Raw genomic sequence first — 25,295 nt, forward strand, 5'->3', positions numbered from 1 at the left:
ATAATGTTGTGTTTTTCAAGCCTAAGATCTTTCATTTTCTATTTTTTCTGATGTATTTCAGTTTTTTGATAAGTTTTTAAAAAATGAAATGAATTATATTTTTAGAATTGCACAAATTTGCAGTTGTTATTTGTTAGCGTACATTAGATATGTTTTTCAATATGGAAATCTTAATTTCAGAAGTATATGATTAATTAATCATTCAGTTTTTTGATAAATTTTTTCAAAAATGAAATGAATTATATTTTTTAGAATTACACAAATTTGTGGTGGTTATTTGCTGCTAGTGTACATGAGATATGGTTTTCAATATAAAAATTTTAATTTCATATGTATATGAATAATCATATTAATCATGTTAATCATTCACTTACGACATAGAAAATCATTAGTTCTTGTTATTCTCGTCACAGAAGATAAGATCGGCTCACCAAAAAAATAGAAGATAAGATCGGCTCAGCAAAAAGATAGAACAAAAAGATAGAAGATAAGATCTATATGCTAATTATTAAGGATGGCTTTCATGTATATATGATTTTTATGATGTATCAAACAACTTATAAATAATGCACAGAGCATGTGCTTGCGGTCCGCTTCTAATTATATATTTCTCAGCCCTGTTTTCTTAAAAAGCCTCTTATCGAAGTTCTATTGGTAAAGGGTTGGGTGGAGGAGTGTGAGTTGGTGGTTCGATTATCACAGTTGCGGAAAAATTTATAAATTTTGCTGACTCATCAGTTCCTGCTTACGTGTATTTATGACAGCTCCTAAGCTTCGGCTCACGCTGACTTCTAATCCAAGCCCTAGCCATTTCTTCAGCTTCCGCATGAACTCGGGTATGATAAACCGTTGGAGCGGCACGGTCGAATGCAGAGGCAAAGCTGATCTCGGGGAGCCCCGGTGCACAGGTTCGTGTGTCCTTACCAAACGCCAATCCGCAAATGTTGTCGAATGTGAGCCGTAGTATTAAGTCTTGGAGATTAACCGGTTCTGATTTGGCTTGAGCCGTTTCAAGGATTGGACAGAACCGGAGCTTAATTCCTCGGTTTACCCACCTACCCATGGCTTGCCGCAACGTCCTGCATCATAACAATACCGAACCGACTGTAAGTATTAGTAAACCGGACAAGGGTTAGCCAATGCATTTGAGTCAATTCTGTTAATGCACGATGAATTTGAGTAATCAGGATTAAACCGAGCGGTTAGGTACCAGGTGTCACCGTCGGAACTGAAAATGCCTTGACCGAGAAGATCATGGAAGACGGATTGCCATGTAGGACCTTTAGGGTAGTTATCGAACCGGTTCTTGAGCAATGAGCATGTGTTCGAGATTCTTAAGGTCACAAGTGACGGTCACGAGACCTTGCTTCCTAGCCAAGAAACAGAAAGGCACGGCGAAGATACAAGTCTGATAAGTGCCGCCGCACGCACGGAGGTTCTCGGTGATCCAGTCATGCATTCTGTCACGTTGCTCTATGAGACCAGGAAGACTACCCAATAGGGGCCAGACACGGGGACCCTTAAGCCACCGTGAGATCCTCTTGAACCATAGGCAATACGCTGTTACGACCGCTACAAGAAGCATCACATTGGATATCTCCATTTATAGAATAGAGCTCTTTAATGTATTCTTGTGGTTGAGAAGAGAAGAAGTTGGATGAAAATGAATGATTTCTCTGCTTAAATTTATAGGGAGCAATAATGAGGAAGAAAGCTTCACTATGATTCACAATCTGTCACTCGTAACTATCAGAATCATTAGTGAACCCACTGTTATCGTTGAGAGAATAGATATGTACAATTGATTTTATGTATACAGTGATAGATTTGCAAGTCAAGAAAGTGGTAAACTGGTGCTTATGCTTGGCTGGTACCTAATTTTGCAGCGAAAGGATAGTATCATTTAATGAAATTCATTAAATGATCATATGTGTGTAAGTAAATACTCCTACATAGTATATGTTTGATGAAGCTGTGTGGTGAATTAAAAGAGATTAGTTGAGAACATAGGGCACCAAAAAAGATGGTGGGGAAGACGAAGATGTAACACAAAAGTCGTCTGTTTTTAAATTTAGAAGTTAGGGGATAAAGGTTAACACTTAACACATGCATGTTCGGTTTGCTAGTGAGATAGGTTTAACGTTCTAATTTCTAGATACAGCTATAAGCCTACAAGTTTTTTTTTTTTGGTTTTAAATACCTACAAGTGGTGCTTGTCTTTTTTTGGTTTACTTGGTTATAGAATATTGATTTATTTTGGAAATTTATTTCGGTCTGGTTAAATTTAGTTGATGTGGATTTGGTTTATTTGGATTAATACTGAAGGTTTTAACTTTTATCTATCAAACTAGATGTAGAAATTTCTGTATCAGTACGATTTTGATTTGGTTAAATTCGTTTTTTGTTTAGTTCAAATACTTGTTTTTACACCTATAATTTGTAAGTAGGTGAGAGATATCGGAACAGAGCTTTTATTTCCCACTTTAATAAAAGAATACACAATTTTTCTTAGTTAAGAAAAATTCCTCGTTTTGGGTAACCGGTTTAAGGATTTGGTAACCACTTGTTGTTGTGTCACTATTTTGACTTTTTTTTTGTATTTTTTTTTTAATTTTAAATAGCAAATTCATAAAATTTTAGGAAAAAATGGCATATTTGAAAATGTCATCACGAAAATTTCACTTTGAGTAAGAATTTCTTGGCTTACAATAACCACATTTGATTTTTTTTAACTAACACCTGAAATTTGTTGTTACACAAAGTTCATCATAACCTCTAATCTCTTTAACATTTAGGGACGATAACTACTGAACGCTTGGTGATGCTGGCAAAAAAAATGTTAGCATGCTTCTACTCAGGCCTTGCATCTACAACTTCAGAGTCCAAACTAATTGCAAGTTATGCTCTGCATTCTTTGTTTGTTGGCACTAATTCCAGCTACTGGACTGCTGCCAAATCCACCATGCAAAGAGATGCCAACTTTCAATTTTTTGATAAATTTTTTCAAAAATGAAATGAATTATATTTTTAAGAATTGCATAAATTTGTAATTGTTTGCTAGTGTACATGAGATATGGTTTTCAATATGAAAATCTTAATTTCATAAGTATAAGATTAATTAATTTTGTTGATCATTCAGTTTTTTAAAAAATGAAATGAATTATATTTTTTAGAATTGCAAAAATTTGTAGTTGTTATTGCTGCTAGTGTACATGAGATATGGTTTATAATATGAAAATCATAATTTCATAAGTATATGACTAATCATATTAATCATGTTAATCATTCACTTACGACAAAGAAAATAATTAATTCTTGTTATTCTCCTCATAGAAGATAAGATCGGCTCACAAAAAAAAAAAAAAAAAAGATAGATCTACATGCTAGTTATTAAGGGATGACTTTCATATATATATATATATGATTTTTATGATGTATCAAATTATAAACAATGTACAGAGCATGTGCTTGCGGTTCGCCTCTATTAATATGTTTCTCAGCCGTGATTTCGTCAAAAATCTCTTATAGTTCTACTGGTTTAGGGGTTGGGTGGAGGAGTGCTTGGTGGTGGGTTCGACTCTCAGAACTTGCAAAAAGACTAAATTTATTTTTGTTTTTGGGTATAAATTAGGTGTTTTTTTTTTCCTTTTGGCTTCTGGCCTTCTAATTGTTAGCGACATCTGAATATAAAAATTCAGAAGCTAAAACTAATAGATTCAAACTCAAGATTCTCAGCCGAACCCAAAGAGCATATCTTTGCTACCTCTTGCCTCATCTTCTTCGGACCACACACAAGAACTCCCACGCTCGAACCCTTTAAACCAGCTAGAAGCTCTGTTTCACACAATAAACGGAGTTAGAACTCACAAACAAATAATCATTTATAGCAGTATGATCTGAAATAGACTTACTATTAAGATTAGGCCTCTCTCCATAATGAATGTCGGTGGATTGCGATAGCAATTGCTGCGGCGAGCTCTCCATAATCAACAGAGAGAAATCGCCGACGTAACGGTCACTTGTCGTATAATACCTTTTTTTGCTCCACAACATAGCAGCCGTAGAAGTAGCCACCACGCTAATGGAGATTGTAAGAAGGTAAATGAGCGACTTATGAGCCGAAGTGTACTTTTCCGAGCTTTGATTGATGTGATATCTCGTGATAAGTGCGATGATGACAATAAAGATTATGAACGAAGAAGAGAGGATGGTGGCAAGACAGAGCCAAGAGTTTGGCCCGAGGATTGGTGAGATGGGTTTGTCTGATAGGTTTGGTTTGAAGCGTAGGGTTTTGATGGTATTCCTATTGTGGTGAGTTGATTCTCTCGCTGATATTTCCTTCTCTCGGGTGACGAAGGCTTTGATCTGGATGTCTACAAACGAGGTGATGTCGGTGGTGAGACCAGTTGCTGGTAGAATAAGGTCGAGCATGGAGAGCTCTGAAGAGTTTTTGAACGCGCAGATGAGGGTCATTTTGGGGGTTTTACATTTGTGCGTTGAACTAATGTAGAATAGGTCGCGGATTATGGAGATAAACGGTGCAATGCCACTGCCTCCACTCACCATCACCAGAGATTCATGTCTGTTCTCGAACATGCAAAGAGAAAAACAGAGCATTAAAAGTTACTTGTGACGTAAGAAACTAAATGTTGAACTTGTCTGTTTTGGATTAAAGTGAATTACCTTAGGAAATCAGTGGAATTAGGGCCGTAAGGTCCCTCGACTGAAACAGCGAGTCGTTCTATCCGATCAGAAGAAGATGAAGAAGAAAGCATCTCGTAAAGCTTAGTGGACCATTTTCCTTGGCTCTTGATCATAACACTTAACGTCTCTGGTTCGAGTTTGCTACTAGAAGTTATCGTAAATGGATGCCACTGAAGCTTCGAAATACTCGGTATGTTCACGAACATTGTACTTGTTGGGCTATACATCAACACTGTTAAATCAATTTTAACATATGATTTACTGAATCATGATCGATTGAAGAAGGACAAAAAACAGAGGAATCATGATCAGTAGTTAAACTCACTAGGGTTTTTGGAGAAATTGAGCTCAACGGCGTCACAGGGAAGAACACGAGCAGAGAATAGCTTGACATTGTTGCGCGACTGAAGATATCTCAAGAAACGATCGACGATGAAGATGTAGAAACCGGGAAAAGGGATCAACGCATGAGAGATGCCGACGTGGAAGACGTAGAAGAGCATGAAGACGATGTAGAGATAATGAGTATAGAAGAAGACTTCGAAGAATCTCTTCCTTATCTTCGGATACGTGGTTACCCACATCATAAGTCCAGCAACCAGAGATATCGCTCCGGCTAAATTCGAGACACCGGTCCTGTCCCACTCCAACATCTATTTACACGAACGTTTAAGGGCATTTAATATAATGTAACTTATATAATAGAACAATATCAATGATGAATACTGTACCAAAAAGATACTAACTAACCTTGGAGATTTGATTTCTGGATATCCAATAGATTAAGTAACAGAGACCGTGGCTGGTGAATATGATCATGGTCAAGTGTCCCAGCCATATGTGGTACTTGATGCTTGACTCGGACGTAATCCCCACTGCAGCCAGCAACGACGAGCCGCGAGCCACTGGATAGAACAAGAACGCCAAGCATATGTCCCCTACTATACCTACCCATACTGCTATTAACTCCAGTCTCGCTTGCCATCTTTTCGGTTTTGCCACAAAAACAAATTAAATACAAAAGGCCAAGTCAAATAGCTTAACTAATAGTACAGGTCAATGTTATTTTACAAAAAATTGTTTATAAAAAGGTCAAATTGTTTTGAGTGATTGAGAAAACTATGCGTCACTTCTTATTTTAAGACGCACAACTATTTTCTATAATTTAGTTCAGTGAAAACAGAAAAGTTGATTTATACAATATATATATTCTCATCATATATCAAACAAAAAATGCCCTGCAAATATGATCATTATATATGAATATTTTTGCTATACACAAAAAATAATTACAAAAATTTATCTATAAATAAAACTTACAGGATCTCTCCGTCAAGTGCTGCTGATTCAGAAGTGATAGTGACAAAAGTATTGTAAATGTAATTGGTTAGGCTCCAAAGAAGAAGAGCCATGAACATTGTCAAAAACATAACCTCAGTCACTGTCGCTATTCCTAATGGTCCCTTCACTAACATTGGTCTTCTCAATACACCAAACTTGTCTCTCTTCTTCTCCGCTCCGCTTTAAAATTTACGAAAAAGAAAGAATCTAAAATTAATTAAAATTTTAAAAGCTATTAATCATAGAGCAATCAGTTGGTAGCTAGCTCAAGGCGTTTGATTACGTATTTATTTGGTTAACCGTCGTTTGTTTCTTCAAGTGAAGGTAGATACATCCCAGAAAAGCCAGTAGAATCATGGGGAACATGTAAAGCAAAAGGTTCACTCCTAATAAAAGAAATTCATTATATTGTAATTGATCATATATTCGTATATAAAAAAAATAAGATTATATATCGAGTGGCTTACCTGGTTTCCCATAGTAAATCGATTTACCGAGCTTGGCACGAATGGAGATTAACCAGATTTTCTTATAGGTCGAAGTTGGCATCATTATCCAAATAAACGTAGTTCCCATCAAAATCACCATCGTTAAGAGTTTAAACACCTTCTCAATCACTTTTTTATTCATTTCTCCTAATCTTATGGCACAAGAGATGAAATTCCAGGAAATAAGAAGAAAAAAACAAAGCAAAATAGAGATTGCAATGAATATTGCTTCTGTATAAGAAATGACATTTAAGTAACTTTTGAAATGATTAATTATTTTTAAAAATAATAGAAGAAAAAGTGTTCTGGTAAAAAGAATTAGTAAGAACCCCCAAATGTTGAAAAAAAAAAATAGGCTACTCGTTTGTAGATGTTCAAAAATATGAAAATCGATTAAAAAAAAAAAAGTTGAACTCGTGGAAGAGCCCAAGTAACGTGTGTCATGTTCCTAATGTCAACGCCATTCTATAATTAGGGGCTTATATTTTACCAAATAATGGAAAGCAGATCGTTGAGCTTTATGGTTGAGGTCTTCCGGAGTGTGTCTTTGCTTCGCCGATGTGTGTTGAGACACAAATCTTCACGTGTCCTTTAGTCACGAAAGGTAATCTAAATTATATATTTTTCTTAGAAATATATTTCCTATTCTCTTTTTAGTCAACGATTTTATTCCTCGTAGTGAGTTTTGAATATCCGGGAAATTAAATCCCACGTAAATTCATGAATTTTACATTAATTAGTTGGAGTCAGTTTTGTTATTTTGTTTCACATATTAAGCCATGAATTTTCAGTATGTAAATTAATGTGTTTTTTTTGGATAAAATGATATTTTTATTAGCTTTTTTTATTTGAAACTAGCTTTTTATTTTTATTAGTTACCCACTAAATTCTAGCAATCAGAGATACAAAAGTGTTAAATAGGTTGATGTGTATGTTAATTAGTGATATGTCAATTGAAACGGTTTGTTTTTTCTTATGTTCACGTAACTTCTTCTTCATCCTTTTAACCAATAATTAGGCATTCAGAGATAGCATTGACACGTGAGTTACACATATATCCAACTATTCATTTATTTAAAAGTTTTTAACAAGTGGTGTGTATAACCCAAGTAGTTTCGAGAAAAATGACTTTTTATTTGTAAGACTGGTGTTAAATAAAATATTTAAAATGAGAAAAATTGAAATTTCATTGTACCGTTGTACGCGTATAGATAAAATCACAGTTTTAAAATAGTGTTAACTCACAAATATGTATAGGTAAATACATATCTTATGACCCAAAACGAGTTTATTACATTTCGACATTTACAATTTACAGGACCTATATGCTTCGTTACATAAGGATTACAAACAAAAGGATATTGCCAAACTTTAAGGGGGTTTTTTTGCACACTAACTATATTCCTAGAAAGGGATCGAAAAAAAAAAAGAAGAAGAGAAAATGTAACAAGCACACAAAGATAGGTCAAATCGCACGGCCCACCTTATTGATTTGCAACTCAAGCAAATTCAACAACACATGGTAAAACATAGTTATATACGCAATCACCAGCTGAAACTGATAGATTCAAAATGAAGATTCTCAGTCAAACCAGAGGAACATATCTCCGCAACCTTTTGTCTCATCTTCTTCGGACCACACACAAGAACTCCCACACTCGAACCTTCCACATCAAGTAGAAGTTCTGCTCATACAAATTAAAACCAACAAAAGAACATGTTTAGAATAACAATACACTTATAGTTATATGTATAATATAGAGGTAGAGAAGGTGAAAGAGGGTTATGTATATATTACTCTTGAGATTAGGTCTTTCCCCGAAATGAAGATTGGTGCGTTGCACGAGTGACTCTTGTGGCGTACTTTCGATTTCTCTCACGGAATTGTAACCCGAAGAGGTAGGAGAAGATGTTGGAGATGGAACATCGACGTTCTGGACCTGTTTATTTTCAACGTTACCGTACTTCTTCTTGTTCCACAACATAGCTGCACTAGAAGTCGCCATGATGCACACGGAGATGACGACGATATATATGATGGTTTTTGAAGTCAATGAATAGATCTTGTTCGTGTTGTGGTCGATCGGGTAAATGTAATATCTATTGATGATACCAATAATTATCATGAAGATCAAGAACGAAGATGAGAGAATCCCACCTAGCCAAAGCCATGAGTTTGGTCCTAGGATTGATGAGATGGATTGATCTGAAAGACTTGGTTTGAACCAGAGAGTTTTGATTTTGCCAGTTGTTGCTTCGGTTCCTGCTTCTTTCTCTCGGGTTATATAGGCTTCGATTTTGATGTTTATGTCGGAGGACAGTTCAGTCTCGAGACCGGATAATGGCAAGACAAGATCGAGCATGGAGATTTCTGAAGACGTTTTAAACGCACAAATCAGAGTTATTTTGGGGATTTTGCATGTTTGTTTTTGGCTTGTGGCGATCAAATCACGAATAATAGAGATAAAGGGAGTGATCCCGCTTCCTCCGCACACCATAACCAAAGCTTCATGTCTAGAATGTCAAAAAGAAAACTTATGAAATCAATGTTACTTGGAATGCAAGTCAAACAAGTTTCCAACACCCTGAGAAGTGGAATATCAAGTTATGTGAGAACGTGAATAATATATAACTCACCTTAAGAAATTGGTGGAAGCAGGGCCGTAAGGACCCTCCACGGAAACAGCAAGTCGGTCAATCTGATCAGAAGAAGAAAGCTTCTGGTGAAGCTTAGTTGACCATTTGCCTTCGGTCTTGATCACAACACTTAGCTTCTCTGGTTCGAGTTGGCTACTCGAAGTAATCGTAAATGGATGCCATTGCAGTTTCGAAATGCTCGGTATGTTGACAAACAATATGCTCGTCGCGCTATAAGCCAACTCTGTATAACAAAAACAATTGTTTAGAATTGGATATCATCCAAAAAGGGTGAACTGTTGTTGATGATAAACTAATCCTATCATCACACTCATCGAATTGGACAAATTTAAAAGAAAGAACTCACTAGGGTTTTTGGAGAAAGTGAGCTCGATGGTGTCGGAAGGAAGTATACGAGCAGAGAGCAAGCGAACATTCTCACGAGACTGAAGGAACCTAAGGAAACGATCGACTAAGAAGATGTAGAAACCAGGGAGAGCGATGAAGGAGAAGCCTATGCCGACGTGGAGGACGAAGAAGAGCATGAAGACGATGTAGAGATAGTGAGTATAGAAGAAGACTTCGAAGAATCTCCTCCTTATGTTCGGATATGTGGTTACCCACATCATAAGTCCAGCCACCAGAGATATCTCTCCCGCTAAATTCGAGATATCTTTCGTATCCCACATGATCATCTGCCATTCGTTTATATATTCCACGTCAGATTATTTTTACTATACTGCTTTAGACTTGAAAAAAATAAAAATAAAAATTCGATTTATTTGGTTATAAAAAATACTTGAAGAAAACAAGAAATAAGGAATAAATTATCCAAATAATTACCACCTTAAAATGCGTGATTCAATTAAATTCTGTTTTTGGATCAACATAATTAATTGCGTTATCTACACATTTATGCCATGTGAAGACCCAAATTTTGACCGCAATACTCCGTATGGAAGCTGCTCCATTCAGTGTGACGTTGACAATTCTTAATTCACTTTTCTTTGAGTCGTTGACTTTTTGGTGGAACTATTATTTTATTTAGGCCTAGGCCCTAGCCAAAATCTAATCCGTTCCATATATAGTAGTATGAACGTACCGCTTGAATTAAATTTTTAAAAATCAAAGTGTACGTACCTGGGAGATTTCATGCACAGAAGCCCAGTAAATGATGTAACAAAGACCATGAAGCGTGAAAAGGAACATGACCATATGTCCGAGCCAAATATGGTATTTGATGCTTGACTCCGAGGTTAATCCCACCGCCGGTAGCAACGATGATCCACGAGCCACCGGTAAGAACAAGAACGCTAAACATATGTTTCCGACCAGCCCCAACCTTAGCGCCGCTGATTCCAGCTTCGCTTGCCACCTTATATATAATTCATCAAAATTTTAACTATTTATTACTCCCTGACATCTACTAACCCAAGTTGTATACTTCTCTTCATTCATTTATTAAAACTTGATTTGCTCCACATTAATAAACCATTGAATTACAAAGAACAAATAATTAATCTTCCAAGTATAGAAAGAATTGCTTACAAAGATTCGCCATGTGCGGCGAGTGATTGAGGAGTGATAGTGGCGAAGCTATTGCGCAAATAAATGATAAAGCTCCAAAGAAGAAGAGCCACAAACATCGCCAAGAAGGTGATCTCAGTCACTGAGACTATCCCTAATGGTCCCTTCACTAACATTGGCTTTCTCAGTGCACTCAACACTCCTCCCTTCGTCTCCCTTATTTTCGATTAAGAGAAACAAGTTGCAATATAATAAAAGAAAAGTGATGGAATTTATACACATAAGTTAACTGATTAATTGTTTACCTATCGATATGGTATGACTTTCGTTTCGTCTTAAAGTGAAGATAGACACATCCCAAACAAGCTACGACCATCATTGGAAACATATACATGAAAAGTGTCGTCCCTGCCGTACAAACCAAGGGAAAAAAAAGATATTTGAATATTCATGTCCTTTTGCCGGGAAAAATAGACGAAGAGAGCTTCATTTTTTTTTTTTTGATATATAATTAGTAGTTTTTACTGAAAAAGATGTATTAGCTAGGTGCTTTTTTAGCTAGGGAATCAAATTTTATTTAAAGGTCATAAAAAAAAGAAAAGCGATTCAGTTAAATATTGGAAAATATTGATCATACAATTACGTACCCGAGGAACCAAAATAAGTTGATGTTCCAAACTTAATACGCATAAGAGGCTGCCACTTGTTTCGATAGGTTAGTGTTGGCATCATGATCCAAAGCAAGATAATTCCAAGGAAAATCACCATCATTAGGAACTTAGTCACTCCCTTGACCATATCCTTAAACTCTTCTCTTGCAGATGGGTTCGAACCACCATTATTGCTTTTGCTGATCTCCATCTTCTCTCTCCTCTCAGATTATCTCTCTCAAAAGATCTTTAAGAGATACGATCGCTTTAGTGAGAAGGATCGAGCTAGCTTGTTCTGAGAGAAGGGGTGGTAGGGTAAGTGTATATATAAAGAGAAAATTTTTGAGTGGGAATTGGATGAAGTAAGCTAGTTGCATGCTCCATGCATGTGACTCCTCCCCATGGATCTTGTTTTTTGTTTTCTTTCATTATTTTAAATCTATTTGTTGTTTTTCTTGGCGAGATGACGTAAAAAACGAATATACGATATGGTTAGAAACGTATATCAATGTTTGAATATACGATATGTATATGTAGAAAGTAAATTAATTAAATTAATATATAGAATAATGACAGTACGTAATATGGTAACAATATCGCCAACCCAAACTTTTTTTAGTTGGATTCGAACTATTAGCTCTAAATTTGTATTGAACAACGGTAACAAAATTGCATTACGGCACTATAAAGACATGTGCATGATCGAACTATATTTATTTTATCACCTAAATTAATTCCTTGTGTTTTAAAAAATACTCATAAGTCATAAGATATTCAACTATATATAGTATTGATTAATACTTCTACAAAATTTTATATATATGCATGATCAGTCTAGATCTTCTTGTGTGTGTGTACTCACAACGTCAAACAATTTAGTATATGAGAAAGTAGGATTTTAAAGTTTAGATAGAGCCTGTAGGATCATTAAAATATTTGTTGACTTAAGGAAGTGGCCAAGGATCATGCTACCTTTTGTTGCTCCTAGCTTATTTGATAATTACATATTCGGTTAGGTTATAGATCGGTTAAAACATGTCCAAATACATTCTAAACATAATATTAAACTATCAAGTATTAGTTGTGTGTATCATCAATCTAAAGTAAATCCGTGTCTACTTGAATAACACCATTTTTACATATCATACAAACAACAACAACAAATCCTGTAAGAATTTAGTTGAAATCCATTATTCAAGAGACCTAATCATCTTCCTATTAATGACGCAATAATTATTAAAAGATAAAAGATAAAAGTGGCTAGAAGTGGCGAGGGACTAAAAAAAAGATGTGGATATATCCCAAATTGGATGGTTGTAAAGAATCTGGTCCGTGTTCGGTTTTGGTAGGTTCGTCGGCTCGCGAGCGTACGTACGTGCGTAAAAGACACGCGGCATATGTCGACGTATGAGTGTCACAGTCTCCTCCGTCCACGAATCTCACGCGTGTCTACAAAATATGTCAATTTTAAAGCCAACGAGGAAAAGATGATTCAGGCCCATTCCCAATTCACATTCTTTCTTTCTCCTCATCATTACACACACATCACACTTATGTTTTGACTTTCTATACTTCTTTTCTTGTTTTATTCGATCAGTTTGTATTCCTTTCAGCATCGAATATACTGTTACATTTTAAAGATTTTTTAAGTGACTTAATATAATATACACCATAACTACAAACCACCGTCCATATATGAAAAACTAAAATACTAATGGTAAATAATTGGGTCCTAAAAAAGAAATAATAATAATTGGGTCCTTTCCATTTGATTGGTCTCGGCTGGTTTCGGTTCGATTCCAACAAGTTTCTAAGAATTAGAAGTCAATTAATCCCACCCACCCATAATACAAACAGAAAAGAGATCAATTCCTCGGAGAGACACCAAACAAAGGGAAAAGAGGATTGAAGTGTAAAGAACTCAATACATAATTTATCAACAATCTCCAAGTCTCACCAGAGATATACACACCATATATCTTTCTCTATATATAACAATTACATTAACACGCTTATGAAACAAAACAAATATAATCAGAGAGGATACTTAACTTAAACGTAGTACCCGAGAATAAGTTATTAGCTTTAACTTGTCAAACCTTCACGGCAAACTCTGATCCAACTCGATCTGCAGTTTTCGAATTGTTATCTTCTGGTGCATTATCTGATAATCTTAACCACCCGAATCCGTCCTTAGATTTCCTCCTTTGAATCACAATGTAAACACTCATCAAGATACACATGAACGCAACCATTGACATAAACAAGCTAAGGTTTCTTCTGTTGGGACAACGGTTAAGTATCGTTTCCATAGAAACAAACCCATCAAGACTTCCCAATGTGTTATTCATCTTCATGATCTCAATCCCGTTCAAGATGGCATCAACTGCGTGTTCAACACTCTTACTAGATGGCCCAACACTAACGCTTATCAAACCCGAAGAAGAAGACTCATCATCCACCACAAAATCTATGTAATACGGGGAAGCCAAGACGTAATTCGTAGCATCTGAGATATCCAAATCTTGATAGGCCAAATTCCCATTGATATAGATGTTGAAGTATAGCATACCAATTGACATACTAGCTATATCGCAGAAATGCAACCGGATTAGATACTTGTAGCCACTACTCACTGGAAGCTCCCATGTCATATTAACCCGAGAAACGGAGCCACTTTTGCTCTTCACCACACGGGCAGTGTTATAAACATTATCAGGACCAACCTCACGAGTTGCACCTCCAAGCCTATACTTGATCCTACCAGAGAAGTAAACTTTCTCAGAACCATCAGTGACTTTGAGGAATGTCTCATCAGGAACCCAAGTTCTCCACAAAGTGTCATTAAAAGGAGTAACTTTTTTGCCACCAACATTGACTCTGTAAACAACTTCCAATGCTTGTCTAACTAAGCCACTGAATTGCTCAGTTCCATCATTGGATACAGAGGTTGCTACGTCTGCTATCAAATCTTTAGGTGCAGATATAACTTCAATAGCATTAACGAATGCAAAGTTCGAATCTTTACTAGGAACAAACCTAATAACGACTATTCCAACATCGACCCAAATCAAGAATTCTCTAACCCTAGGACCAGAACTAGCTGATGAGTCGTCATCATCATCATGGCCACTAAAATTACTAAGCACGACATATCCGTTAACCGTGACGTGGAATTGGGCGTCACTGAAATCGATTCTGGAGGAATTGAAGCGATGGAAATGGAGACGTACCATGTGAGTCCCTTTCTCGGCGACGTTGAATTCGTATTTGGCTTGTCGCGTGAAAACCCTTGCCGTCTTGTAGATCTGAGGAATGTTCGGAGCTGTATTTTCCGATTGAAGAGTGATGATGGATCCTTCCGATGAGAAAAGCTTTACGTTGGACGGCGAATCATCGCCGATGAAGTGGCGGTTGTCGACGGTGGAGTCAACGACTGAGCCACAATCTACGAGGTACTCGTTGGCCGGAGAGAAGGAGATAGAGACGGAGAAAGCGAAGAAAGCAGAGAAAAGGAGAAGGAAACCCCCAATGCGAATCGCCATTATCGCAAATTGGATTTGTGAGCAGACGAATCAATAAGTTAAAATGATATTCATTGGCTTTGTGTTTGTGACTGAGTCAACGCGTCATTCCCCAGCTGTAATGTTCCTCCCCCCCTCTCTCACTGTCTCTTTCTCTCTCTCTCTCTCTCTCTTTCAAATCGAGTCAATATATTAATGGGCCAAGCCCATAAGTCCATAATATATTTTTTTTTGTTTCGAAACCCATTAGTTGTTATATATGATGGTGATTCCCACATATAAAATGGTAACCAAAGAGATTATTTATAAGTAAGATATACATCTACATAAAATTCGAAACTTCAAAAATGTTGTCTTTTCTCTATGCCATGTGACATGTGTGAAGTGAAACTCAAATAAGAGATTTGTTAAGATGAGAAAAAACTAAAAAAAAAAAAAAATTAAAAGAAGATTATTGTCTTACTTCACAGGGAATTCAACAATTTCATCATCTTTACAAGCGCCTACATCGATCACCATCGTCCCATTCTTCTTTGTAGGCAGTATTCTACAACAATCTCTTCTAGGAGCCTGAAATTATACACCAGCCACAAATTAAGGTTAATTTTTGCATCTTCATAAAACAAAGAGTAAAGGTAAGAAAACTAACCCTATCTCTATTCCATCTATCCGGGTCGGGTTTCTTATAAACAATGACCCGTTCAATTTCCGAAGGATCCGACATATCCCAGTCACATTGAGGATCCCACATGTCATACCACCTCACGTACTCGCTAGCTGTTCTGTGTAATGCCAAATCAGGAAGCGCGTTGGAGAGGTAGTACACACGCGGACGCTGACACGCGTTCTTGCTGAAAGGACGAGTGTTGAAAGCATAAGCTTTCTCGTCGGCGCGCTTGTACCAATCGATGAATGTGCGCGTGGGGATCAACATCTCTTTAGCAGACAACACGCCACGTATGATCTGAACTGTGTATCCCCAAGAGACAGACACGGTCCATCGGCGCGCCTTATCGTAGCAGATTGATTGCTGCGCGAGGCTCGCTGAGTCGAGTTTTGCTGAGACCATGAAACGTTGCATGGCGTTGACTCTCCCCATGTTTGGGAATACTGGATCCACTAAGTCCAGATGGTGGATCGATACTAGAGGAGCCAATGGATGGGCTGATAACAGGCCCAGAAGCTTCCCGTATAAATCAATCTGATATTCACAACACAAATCAAAACAATAATGTGAATACAAAAAATTATCAATAATAATTTTTCTAATCAACGTAATTAACGATAGGTCCAGATCGAGAAAATAGTGGGGGGACAGAGATTCCAAAAATCGATATATAAAATTTGATATTTTATCGTTTCATTAGAAAGAAGATTTCGGTTTAGATGTTCCTAGATCTATCATAGGAACAACAAAAGAGTAAAGTAAACAAAATGTAAATCAAAGCAAAAAAAACAATATTTTTTTCTTTCTAAAATGGAATAATAATGTAAACGCACGGAGGAATGTAAGATGAACACGTACATAACAACCAACGACATTATTTGACTTGAGAGTTATTACGCTTTAGTGCTCGCAATGACTTATGTGTGTGCCTAAGATCTATGTGAGTGCCGCGATTATCGCCACAAATATATATTGTACATTTTACTAAAATCTACAGTATCAAAATGTTTTTATTATTTTATGTTATGGTGATGTGGGGTATTTACTATTTATTTATAAAGGTCTTAACAAAAATTCACAAAAATAAAATAAAATCAGAATACACCTACTCACAAAAAGTATATACTATGATTGTAGATAGTAACAGCATTCGCAATTGATATATATGAATCTTTAATGAAAATCTGGCAGTTTTAGTTAAAAGATTTTGCCTAAAAATAATAAATGCATTTTCAATTTATTACGTTTCCTAAACAAAACCTACCTAAGATCGTGTACCTTAAAACAGAAGTTGTGATTTTTGGATTGGAAAAAAAAAAATCAAATGTGAAAATGATTAAACCAACTTTATATTTTCAACCAACACACCAATGGAAATTTTTTTTAAAAAAATACTAGTATTAACTTTTATTTAATAATTTTAAGGAGAAAAAAACAAAACAAAAACAGAGAGGGACTAACCTGGTGAAAGCCAACTTCTTTGGTAAGAGGAACACCGAGCTCCGACATACAAGCATGAATCCGATCATCGGAGCCGTACAACTCCGAATATCTCTGAATACAACGATCTTGCATTTTCTCCAACGCTTTAGCCAACGGATAGCTAATCGCAAACCCTCCTCCTCCATAAGCCATCCCGTAAGAGAATTTGAGATTCTGGATATGACTCTCCGACGGGCTTCCGATGTAATAGAACTGTTTGTGATCGTACTTTCTCAAAACCTTGACGAGATTCTCCGGGAAAAACACAGTGTCGTCGTCTCCCATCACAATCCACCTCACGTTTTTCTCAGACTCTGTTCCGTTCAAAAGCCTCACCGTCTCCGAGACGATTCTCGTGATTCTGATCGCCGACCGGAGACCATTCGGGTATTTATACTTGAACCTCGACGTGTCGGAGGAGATTTTGATCGGTGGCAACATGGCCGAGACGTTGTCGTTTTGAGCAATGTGTGTGTCTAACCAAACGACGCCGTTCATCTCACCGTTTGGTTTCCACCAGAGCTTTACGTAGTCTCTACGGTGTTTCCATAGCTTAGCAGACGCTGCGATTCCGAAAACGACGTGCTTGAGATCGGTCTGTTCCGGGTTTTGAACCGGTTTGGATCCGGATCCGACTGGTGAAACAGAGAATTTGATGAGAGATCGAGGTTGATAAGATGAAGAGATTATGTTGAGAGGGTAGAAAACGAACTGAACAGAGAAAAGAATGGCTAGGGTTAACAAGATTAGCTTCGACGTTAGCCAATAGAATGAAAAATGTGAAAAGGTTTTAGCTTTCAAGTACGAAGAAAGATTCTTCTCGTCTCCCATGGCGGAAAAAAACAAAAAACTTTTTCCGGCGAATGAGAACAACGACGAAGAAGTAACCCAAAACTGCGCCGTTTTATTTGGGTTTTGTTTTTATTTTGTCGTTGTGGTGGTGATGAGTCACACTGGGGGAGAGAGGTTTCAGAGAGGAGGAGACTCTTTAAAAAGATGAAACGATTTTGATATTTCGTCGTGATTGAGTCCTTTATTCGTGTCAACCATTATTTTTTATCTTTTTATTAAGAGAATAAGAATAAAATTTGACTAGATTATTGGAATGTAATTATTTGTTTACTTACAGATATAGAAATGGCATGAAAATATTTGACTCTATCGATTAGTACCGGTCAAATCTACTATATTCGAATGATCAATGCATTTTTGTTTTGGTAATTACTTGATTTTATTTTTGTTATGTTTGATTATAATTGATTTTAATTGTGTGTCTAACTGTTAATAGTATGACTTTCCATAATAAACCGATAAGTTAGGTAAGGTACATTCAACTGTTCACGAGTAAATTTTAAATTATAGAGAAAAAAAAATACCACATATATTTTAGGTAAACCCATTAACTTACTCTCTTGTTTTAGCCATACCATAACCTACTTCATATTCGTGAGAATGTGATCTGTTTTCTCTATTGTTTTTTGTTTTGTTTTCAATCCTGATGATATGTTCAATATGATATTTTTGTTTTCCAACGAATTTGAAGTATGAGGGGTGGACTTCACTAAAGCAGATCATGTATGTCAATCCAAATGACCTTTGACGCCCCTGCAACATCGTTGGGAGATGGACAAACAAGGCAGCTCCGGATGTATGTTGCATGCAAGATGGGTTGTAGATGGATCTCATGTGATTTGTTGCATCCACCACGATCCATTATTCTTCACAAAAATTATATATATTATAATAATAAAATTACACATTGTATATAAGTAAGAAGCATACTGCACAAAAATTGTTACAATTCGATTTTTATTCCATGGAGCCTAAAATTGAACCAATATAGTTTATTTTGTAGCTCAATGTAGTCGGATGGAAAGGATGAGTATATTGTAGAAACTATAATGTGGTTTTTCCTTCATTTTAGTTAAAATTTTGATGTTTAATGTGAAAGAAATTTTATTATCTCGCGCAAACATCTGCCCTTAACTATTGCATAACTTATGTAGATCATGCAGAAATTAGTACTTGGACATCTTTGGAATTATGTAGGCCACCTAGTTTCTTTGAAATCAAACTAAGCTAGGCAGCTATGATAAAATATCAATATAAATTTGAGATTCACAAGCACAAAGTTTTTATTTTCGCTGAGCTATAAAAGACTTACGTGTCTTATTAACTTGTGACGCTTTCACTAATCTGCAAAATAGAAGAGTTAATTGATCTGTAATCATTTTTATTTAATATTTCCGTACAACATAATTAATCGAATGAATTGGGCTTTTGTAAGCCAGACGAGACGAGATACTTTAAATAAGCCCAATAAATAGGATAGTGGAAACAAAAAGAAGGGTTTCTCAGAATGTTGAACAATCAGTAAGATTGGGGGTTATAATCGAAATAAGAGAAACTATCGCCCCCTTATTAAAAATTCTGTAAAACTGCGACAGACGAGCGAGCTAAAGCGACGGCTCGGCGACGGTGGGATTTGTTATCCCGGAGGTAACTAATTCCGTAGAGCAATGTATTCCGTCCGTAACTAATTTCTCTATGAACCTATCAATGTTGTAAAAGTTTTGAGAGAGAATATTCAATTTGCTTTTCGATCCAAATTTGAAAAAAACATTACATGCTTTACTATATATTAGCAATTTTGATGAAACATACAGAGCTTGTTGAGTTTCTTGTCAAGATTCTCTTTTAAAGTCTCGGACTAAGAATCTTGAGGGTTAAACTGGACTGATTCACGATATATAAGCTCCTTGATATTATCTTCTGTCAATGAAGGTTGCTCGAAATCGAAATGGAACGGCCTCACGCATACAGGTTCCTCGTTCATGTCATGAAACGGCGCTAAGTATGGGTGGCACAGAGCTTCGTCAACTGCAACTCAACAAAAAAAAGACTCAAAACTATCACGAAACGCAATAATCTAAAGAGAAAGAAACATGACATATGACATGGCTTTCTTCTTTACCTGTAATCCGTTTGCTTGGGTCAAAGACGAGCATTTTCTGCAGCAAATCAACTGCATTGACCGACATGTTTGGGAATCTAGCGGCAAAGTTTTGTCTTGGATACTGTGGAAGCTGCCTTACGTATCGTCTCGCGTTGTCGCTTCTTAAGAATCCTAGGCTTGAATCATCTGGTGAACCTATAAGCTGTGTATTGAAAAAGATAAACCAAATATGAGTTTGTTTATGGATCTACAAATAAGAAAAACAGAACAAACAGAGTAACAAGATGGTTCAATATTGAAGAAAGTTTCCTTTTTGTGGTCCGTACAACTGATGATAAAGTAAAAATTTACCTCAGTGATGAGCCTAAGCTGCTGAATATAATCGCTGCCGGGAAACAACGGCTCCCTGGTCATTGTTTCACCAAGTATACAACCAACAGACCAAATATCGATAGCTGCAGTGTACTCTGAGCAATTGAGGAGCAACTCTGGAGCTCGGTACCAACGTGTAACAACATATTCTGTCATGAAGTTTGTCTCTGAATTAGTCCTTGCGAGTCCAAAATCCCCAATCTTGAGGTCACAGTTTGCATTCAGGAGCAAGTTACTCGGTTTTAAATCACGATGCAATACATTGGCTGAATGCACATACTTGAGTCCTCGCAACAACTGGTACAAGAAGAACTGCACAAACATGGAATCTATGATTATGCATCAATTCTGATACCCTAATGTCCGAGTGTTACCCATATAATTCTAAAGAACTAAACCATTGATGCTTCAGCTAAAATTTGAGAAGCACAGAGAGGTTTATGTATGTGTGTACCCGTGAATGATCATCGGTCAACGGTTGGTTTGAGCGTATAATGTGGTGAAGATCAGTGTCCATTAACTCAAAGACAATGTGAACATCATTGAAGTTGTCTCGCTGCGGTGGTCGTATTATGTCTTTAATGGCAATGACCTGTGAGATGAGATGAAGTATCATCACTCCACAACCAGATCATCATCTACAAGAAAAGAAAAAAACGTTTGGAGAATAATATAAATGCTTACATTGTCATGATCCATATGCTTAAGAAGCTTAATCTCTCTCAAAGTTCTCTTAGCGTCGATGATGTTGCCAAATGCATTACCAATCTTCTTGATCGCCACTTCCTCACCCGTCTCCGAATTCCATGCAGCACTAAATCAAATAACATACATAGAGATCAAGAAATGATCCTTCAACCTCAAGACATAAAAAGGCAAAAGAAAAGAGACTGACCAGACGATGCCAGAAGCGCCTCTGCCGATAGGACGAAGAGGAGGAACATACTTGTTAGAAACTTCGAAGAGATTGCCATACACATTATACTGAACATAACGACCACCAATAATACTCACTCCTCTGTTGCTGTCATCACCGAAGTATGTCTCCGTCGACATCTCTCTCTCTTTCTTCCAACAGATACTGAATTGAGGTAATTAGAGTGAGATCAAAACAGAGAGCTATACTATAAATAACGCGGGAATAAGTAGACAAAAGAAGAGTTGGAAGAAAATATTATAGCGTGTTGAGGGTTGTTGTTTGTGGGGTTTAAAAAGAGGAACAAGAAAAACGTGTGAAAGTGTGAATCCTTTGATGAGCAATTGAGAGGAAGAAGAAGAAGAAGAAGAAGAAGACGAGTTTTCTCGTATGACCCGGCCGTGAGTGAAAATCAACTCACGCCATTGCTTTTTCTTTCGAGGACCACGACTTCTTGATATATTGGTCTATATAAGTCAATGTGCTTTTTAACCGGATTACTCAAATCCAAAAAGAAATAAGATATCAAACCTAACCGAACCGGATAATTCAAACCACAAAACGTATTTAACACTCTCATCGAAATTGCATTCGGATTTCATATTCTATAAACACTCAAACTTTTCAGTATATACACGATTCTTTAGCATCGTAAAAAAATGGCGGTTCTGACATAACTCTTGGTTATAGGAGTTGATAAATGTTTGGATCTTTATGGCGTCAAGATGTGCACAATATAGAGTTTTTATAGATAAGTTTTATAATACCTTTACTTATACAAATAGTACTTTCTTCAAAGCATCTCATACAAACCACTACAATATCACAAACCCCTAATGACAATACATCCAATACCAAGATGGAACACTTAAAGTTAGACCATCTGTACACACAACAATCACAGTTTATCAGAACTTTTTTCCGGCAGCCTTTCTTGGTGATGTTGCCAATATGGTTGATGCCCCCATCGACCTCAGGTTCTCCAGTAATGTGTCTCTCCCCGATAACAGAATCTTGAAGAAACAATCCACTTCTTTCGACACAAGATCTAGCCCATCCGATAATGCTGTTACCGAGTCCTTCAACGGTTGCAGCGAAATGGGATCTACTGACCCTTGTTGGATCGCAGGGTAAAGCTTCTGAACACCTGAATCAACTGCCTCAAGCTCTTTCAGAACCGTTAGCCCCTCTGATAAGAATATGTTCTTGATTTCTGCGTTCATGGTGTTCTGCATTTCCATGAAGGGTTGTGCCCATGGAAGCTCGTTTGAGACAGTAAGGTACATCAGATTCTGCGATGAACCTGAGAACGCTGCAGCAAATACACCACTGATGTATAAGGTCTTAACCTTCACACCGTACATAGCCCGCATCAAGACTTTTCCTTTGGCAGAGTTTTTCACCTTGGGGAGGTTCAAGGTTTGAACAAGACTGCTCATGATTGCACGGCAGTTTTCGATTCTCGGGTTCTTGGAACCAATATGTTTCTTCCAGCTGTCTAGTGATGATTGAGCTTTCGACAGATTCTGAGGAGAGTTTGCTTCCAAGTTATGCAAAGCAAACTGGAGCAGGAGATGGCCTTGGTTGAGACGGGTTAGCTCAGAGCTAAAGGCATTGCAGAGATCAAGAAGCTTCACACTAATGTCAAGATAGACATCAACCCACTTATCCTCCCAATCTGATACAGGAAGCTCAAGATCGGTTATAAGGGTCTTGATACTGTTATGTGTCTCGCAAAGAGACTCCATGGCGAGTTTCATCCATGAAACAGTAAGGATTTGGCTCTTTTCCTTAGGGACAAGGTTTCTAACAGAGGATGCTAAGTTCGTCTCAAAATTGTTCAAGAGTGAGAGAAGCTTTGAGGGCAGTACCGAGTTCTTTGAAGATAGATTCTTGAACGGGTTTCCAAAAGGGAAGAAACCGCGTGGAAGGTCTTGTGGACGAGCCATTTTTGTAAAGTTTCAACTGAAAACAAAAAAAAAACAGAAGAAAGAAGAAGAAAGAAAGCATATCAATTGTCACATACCATAAAACAAAAATATCATTACTTTGATTATATTCTGGATCCATACTACTACTACAAGATCCAAATACAAAAAAAGATCATTACTTTGATTGAATTCTGGATCCATACTACTATTACAAGATCCAAATACAAAGATCAAATGTTCTTTAAAAACACTTTCTCTCGTCTTTTGGATAATCAAAGTATGGTCCATCTCTTCTCAACAGATCTTTAAAAAAACAAAGAAACACAAGCAACATCAATTCATGTTCTTCAGTTAAAATTTAGAACTCATACAAAAAAAAGTCAACCAATAATAATTTAATTGTTCCAAGATCTAAAAAGCTTTCAAATCAATAGATCTAAGATTCAACCTTAAGAGGAAACAACTATCTCCAACTTACGGGTATATAAAGCAAAACCCAGATCTTAAAATCTAGAATCCGATTAACCAATGTCGAAAGTCACATAGGAAAGAGATGAAAGACATCAAATCGAAACACAAGATAATCACAGACACAACATGAAGCGCAGACAAAACTATGAAGGCGAAAAGACTAATAAATAAATAGATAAAGCTCACCTAAAGAGATGGAATCGCTGGACAAAAACTACACCGGTAACTCCAAAACTATGAAAACTCGAATTCGGCTGATAGAAGTTTCTGAGCAAAAGAAATAAGAGACGGAGAGAATTAAAAGAAGAAGAAAGAATCAAAAGAGCCGTGTCAGAGAGATACAAATCTTAATTAATAGTACAAGAAAAGTGTGACAAGAATCATAAGATCAAGGATCAGTGTTTGTTCTTACCGACAAATCAAAAAGACTAAAGTATTTTTGTGGATACGGAAATTTCCAGGAAAGATAGATAGATAGATAGGTTTTACTGAGACGCGTTCTTCATATATTCATATATGGACCAAACACAACGTTGCCTTATTTTTCTACAGATAACACCAAACAAAGCAAAACTAAAATAATGCTAGATAATTAATTATTATATTAGGTTTTTATTGACGTTGATTTTTGTGGTTGATGATGGGAGATTAGGTTCCAGTTACGGGGCTGTGACGGAAACACTCAAATGACAGATCTATGCGTGTACGGCTACGATGTGTTTGGTCAATTCGGGCCTACTTGTGTTTGTTGTTGTTCTAGACTTCTAGTACGTCTACACACCAAGAGGAAAAAGTCAATTCTAGCCAGCGGATCTAACGGCTCAGAATTTGCTGATTGTTTAGTTTTGATTTAGGATCAATCATTCAATTATTTTTAGTATAGGCTCTAGTGGGTATTTTTCTTTTAAAATTGAATCATTTTCTATAATGACTTTTCAAAGAGTATAATTAATTACTAGCTAAAGTATCCCATTGGAAAAGATGTACATGTTTTTTGTAAGTGACATTATCTTAAACGAAAATGAAAATATCTCTCATGTCACGTAGACGTTACATAACTCTGCTGTTAGATTTATGATTTAATGCACAAAAAATACTAGTACTGTATATGTTATAATATGCTTCTTCTTTTTTGTCATCTGATTTTATTGATTTAGCATGTTATAATATGCTAAACATACAATTTTTTGGTTAGTGACGATAATTTTATTAATATTTATTTTTGTCAATAATCAATAATCAATAATCAGATGGTGCATGTATATATATATTGACGTTTGTGTACGCTATACATACACATATTTTACTCTTTCTCCTCCCACAAAAAAAAAAGCTTTGTTGGGGTGGTTTAGTTTTCTTCAAGAAATAGCAAAGTATTACAAAACGGAATGACTTGGAGAAATGTATATCAGTGATTCAGTAATGTTATATTTTCCTAACTTTTTTTGTATATAGAAAAATAGTTGCCTCTAAGTTTACGTTTTCCTCCTACACGAGAAGAGAATCCGGTCGTCGGTCGATGACAAGTGTGTACTTATATTGTGTTTTGAAGTCAAGCAAGCTATCCAACTTTGATTGTAAATTTAATATTCGACCTGCTGCTTTCAGATTCTTGCAACTTGGAAAATT

General features: G+C 36.5%; 6 protein-coding genes and 1 long non-coding RNA gene across 10 annotated transcripts; all 7 read right to left on the reverse strand.

The window, feature by feature from the left end:
- Positions 1-483: 483 nt before the first annotated feature.
- On the reverse strand, positions 484-1,815 carry LOC109130047 (uncharacterized). Its single transcript, XR_002036222.2, has 2 exons — positions 1,211-1,815; positions 484-1,079 (listed from the first exon to the last, which is right to left on the reverse strand). It is a non-coding gene; the product is annotated as an uncharacterized LOC109130047 (long non-coding RNA).
- Positions 1,816-3,587: 1,772 nt separating this feature from the next.
- LOC104754309 (putative ferric reduction oxidase 1) lies at positions 3,588-7,132 on the reverse strand. 2 transcript variants are annotated; one of them, XM_087494327.1, is made up of 9 exons: positions 7,024-7,132; positions 6,513-6,685; positions 6,329-6,431; positions 6,025-6,225; positions 5,455-5,689; positions 5,030-5,357; positions 4,684-4,936; positions 3,912-4,582; positions 3,588-3,834 (listed from the first exon to the last, which is right to left on the reverse strand). In XM_087494327.1, exons 2-9 carry the CDS (start codon positions 6,673-6,675, stop codon positions 3,695-3,697), a joined length of 2,094 nt encoding a protein of 697 aa, XP_087350453.1. In that variant the 5' UTR covers positions 6,676-6,685; positions 7,024-7,132; the 3' UTR covers positions 3,588-3,694. The 2 variants fall into 2 exon arrangements, with proteins under 2 accessions (XP_087350453.1, XP_087350452.1); XM_087494326.1 differs by lacking the exon at positions 7,024-7,132 and having other exon boundaries at positions 6,513-7,015.
- Positions 7,133-7,806: 674 nt separating this feature from the next.
- LOC104754307 (ferric reduction oxidase 2) lies at positions 7,807-11,994 on the reverse strand. Its single transcript, XM_010476460.2, has 8 exons — positions 11,345-11,994; positions 11,003-11,105; positions 10,719-10,913; positions 10,311-10,545; positions 9,538-9,865; positions 9,171-9,414; positions 8,332-9,047; positions 7,807-8,218 (listed from the first exon to the last, which is right to left on the reverse strand). The coding sequence occupies exons 1-8, from the start codon at positions 11,556-11,558 to the stop codon at positions 8,079-8,081; spliced, it is 2,175 nt and encodes a 724-aa protein (XP_010474762.2). The 5' UTR covers positions 11,559-11,994; the 3' UTR covers positions 7,807-8,078.
- Positions 11,995-13,240: 1,246 nt separating this feature from the next.
- On the reverse strand, positions 13,241-15,132 carry LOC109130250 (putative receptor-like protein kinase At5g24010). The gene has a single exon (XM_019239767.2). It carries the CDS (start codon positions 14,890-14,892, stop codon positions 13,441-13,443), a length of 1,452 nt encoding a protein of 483 aa, XP_019095312.1. The 5' UTR covers positions 14,893-15,132; the 3' UTR covers positions 13,241-13,440.
- Positions 13,241-18,129, reverse strand: LOC104754306 (uncharacterized). Its single transcript, XM_010476458.3, has 3 exons — positions 17,000-18,129; positions 15,521-16,072; positions 13,241-15,441 (listed from the first exon to the last, which is right to left on the reverse strand). The coding sequence occupies exons 1-3, from the start codon at positions 17,849-17,851 to the stop codon at positions 15,331-15,333; spliced, it is 1,515 nt and encodes a 504-aa protein (XP_010474760.1). The 5' UTR covers positions 17,852-18,129; the 3' UTR covers positions 13,241-15,330.
- Positions 18,130-19,322: 1,193 nt separating this feature from the next.
- LOC104754305 (mitogen-activated protein kinase 11) lies at positions 19,323-23,229 on the reverse strand. 2 transcript variants are annotated; one of them, XM_010476457.3, is made up of 7 exons: positions 21,244-23,229; positions 21,033-21,162; positions 20,803-20,940; positions 20,328-20,660; positions 19,995-20,178; positions 19,685-19,900; positions 19,323-19,573 (listed from the first exon to the last, which is right to left on the reverse strand). In XM_010476457.3, exons 1-6 carry the CDS (start codon positions 21,402-21,404, stop codon positions 19,731-19,733), a joined length of 1,116 nt encoding a protein of 371 aa, XP_010474759.1. In that variant the 5' UTR covers positions 21,405-23,229; the 3' UTR covers positions 19,323-19,573; positions 19,685-19,730. The 2 variants fall into 2 exon arrangements, with proteins under 2 accessions (XP_010474759.1, XP_010474758.1); XM_010476456.3 differs by lacking the exon at positions 19,323-19,573 and having other exon boundaries at positions 19,592-19,900.
- Positions 21,993-24,298, reverse strand: LOC104754304 (protein BPS1, chloroplastic). 2 transcript variants are annotated; one of them, XM_010476455.2, is made up of 3 exons: positions 24,079-24,298; positions 23,853-23,933; positions 21,993-23,229 (listed from the first exon to the last, which is right to left on the reverse strand). In XM_010476455.2, exon 3 carries the CDS (start codon positions 23,211-23,213, stop codon positions 22,173-22,175), a length of 1,041 nt encoding a protein of 346 aa, XP_010474757.1. In that variant the 5' UTR covers positions 23,214-23,229; positions 23,853-23,933; positions 24,079-24,298; the 3' UTR covers positions 21,993-22,172. The 2 variants fall into 2 exon arrangements, with proteins under 2 accessions (XP_010474757.1, XP_019095187.1); XM_019239642.2 differs by lacking the exon at positions 24,079-24,298 and having other exon boundaries at positions 23,853-23,992.
- Between the last annotated feature and the right edge of the window lie 997 nt (positions 24,299-25,295).

Source organism: Camelina sativa, chromosome 17 (genome assembly GCF_030686135.1).
Source record: "Camelina sativa cultivar CO46 ecotype springtype chromosome 17, ASM3068613v1".
Lineage (NCBI taxonomy): Eukaryota > Viridiplantae > Streptophyta > Magnoliopsida > Brassicales > Brassicaceae > Camelina > Camelina sativa.

Bases quoted from the DNA above. Each gene is read 5' to 3' on its own strand.
- LOC104754309 (XM_087494327.1), bottom strand. From the start codon at position 6,675: ATGAATAAAAAAGTGATTGAGAAGGTGTTTAAACTCTTAACGATGGTG. The intron at 6,226-6,328 runs GTAATCAAACGC...TAAATTTTAAAG, and splicing joins ACGGTTAACCAAATAAATAC to CGGAGCGGAGAAGAAGAGAG. The intron at 4,583-4,683 runs GTAATTCACTTT...GTTCGAGAACAG, and splicing joins AATTCCACTGATTTCCTAAG to ACATGAATCTCTGGTGATGG.
- LOC104754307 (XM_010476460.2), bottom strand. From the start codon at position 11,558: ATGGAGATCAGCAAAAGCAATAATGGTGGTTCGAACCCATCTGCAAGA. The intron at 11,106-11,344 runs GTACGTAATTGT...TTTGTACGGCAG, and splicing joins AACTTATTTTGGTTCCTCGG to GGACGACACTTTTCATGTAT. The intron at 9,048-9,170 runs GTGAGTTATATA...TTGACATTCTAG, and splicing joins GCTTCCACCAATTTCTTAAG to ACATGAAGCTTTGGTTATGG.
- LOC109130250 (XM_019239767.2), bottom strand. From the start codon at position 14,892: ATGGCGATTCGCATTGGGGGTTTCCTTCTCCTTTTCTCTGCTTTCTTC.
- LOC104754306 (XM_010476458.3), bottom strand. From the start codon at position 17,851: ATGGGAGACGAGAAGAATCTTTCTTCGTACTTGAAAGCTAAAACCTTT. The intron at 16,073-16,999 runs GTTAGTCCCTCT...TGTGAATATCAG, and splicing joins AAGAAGTTGGCTTTCACCAG to ATTGATTTATACGGGAAGCT. The intron at 15,442-15,520 runs GTTAGTTTTCTT...GTATAATTTCAG, and splicing joins ATAGATGGAATAGAGATAGG to GCTCCTAGAAGAGATTGTTG.
- LOC104754305 (XM_010476457.3), bottom strand. From the start codon at position 21,404: ATGTCGACGGAGACATACTTCGGTGATGACAGCAACAGAGGAGTGAGT. The intron at 20,941-21,032 runs GTAAGCATTTAT...CTCATCTCACAG, and splicing joins AGCATATGGATCATGACAAT to GTCATTGCCATTAAAGACAT. The intron at 19,901-19,994 runs GTAAAGAAGAAA...GTTGAGTTGCAG, and splicing joins CCCAAGCAAACGGATTACAG to TTGACGAAGCTCTGTGCCAC.
- LOC104754304 (XM_010476455.2), bottom strand. From the start codon at position 23,213: ATGGCTCGTCCACAAGACCTTCCACGCGGTTTCTTCCCTTTTGGAAAC.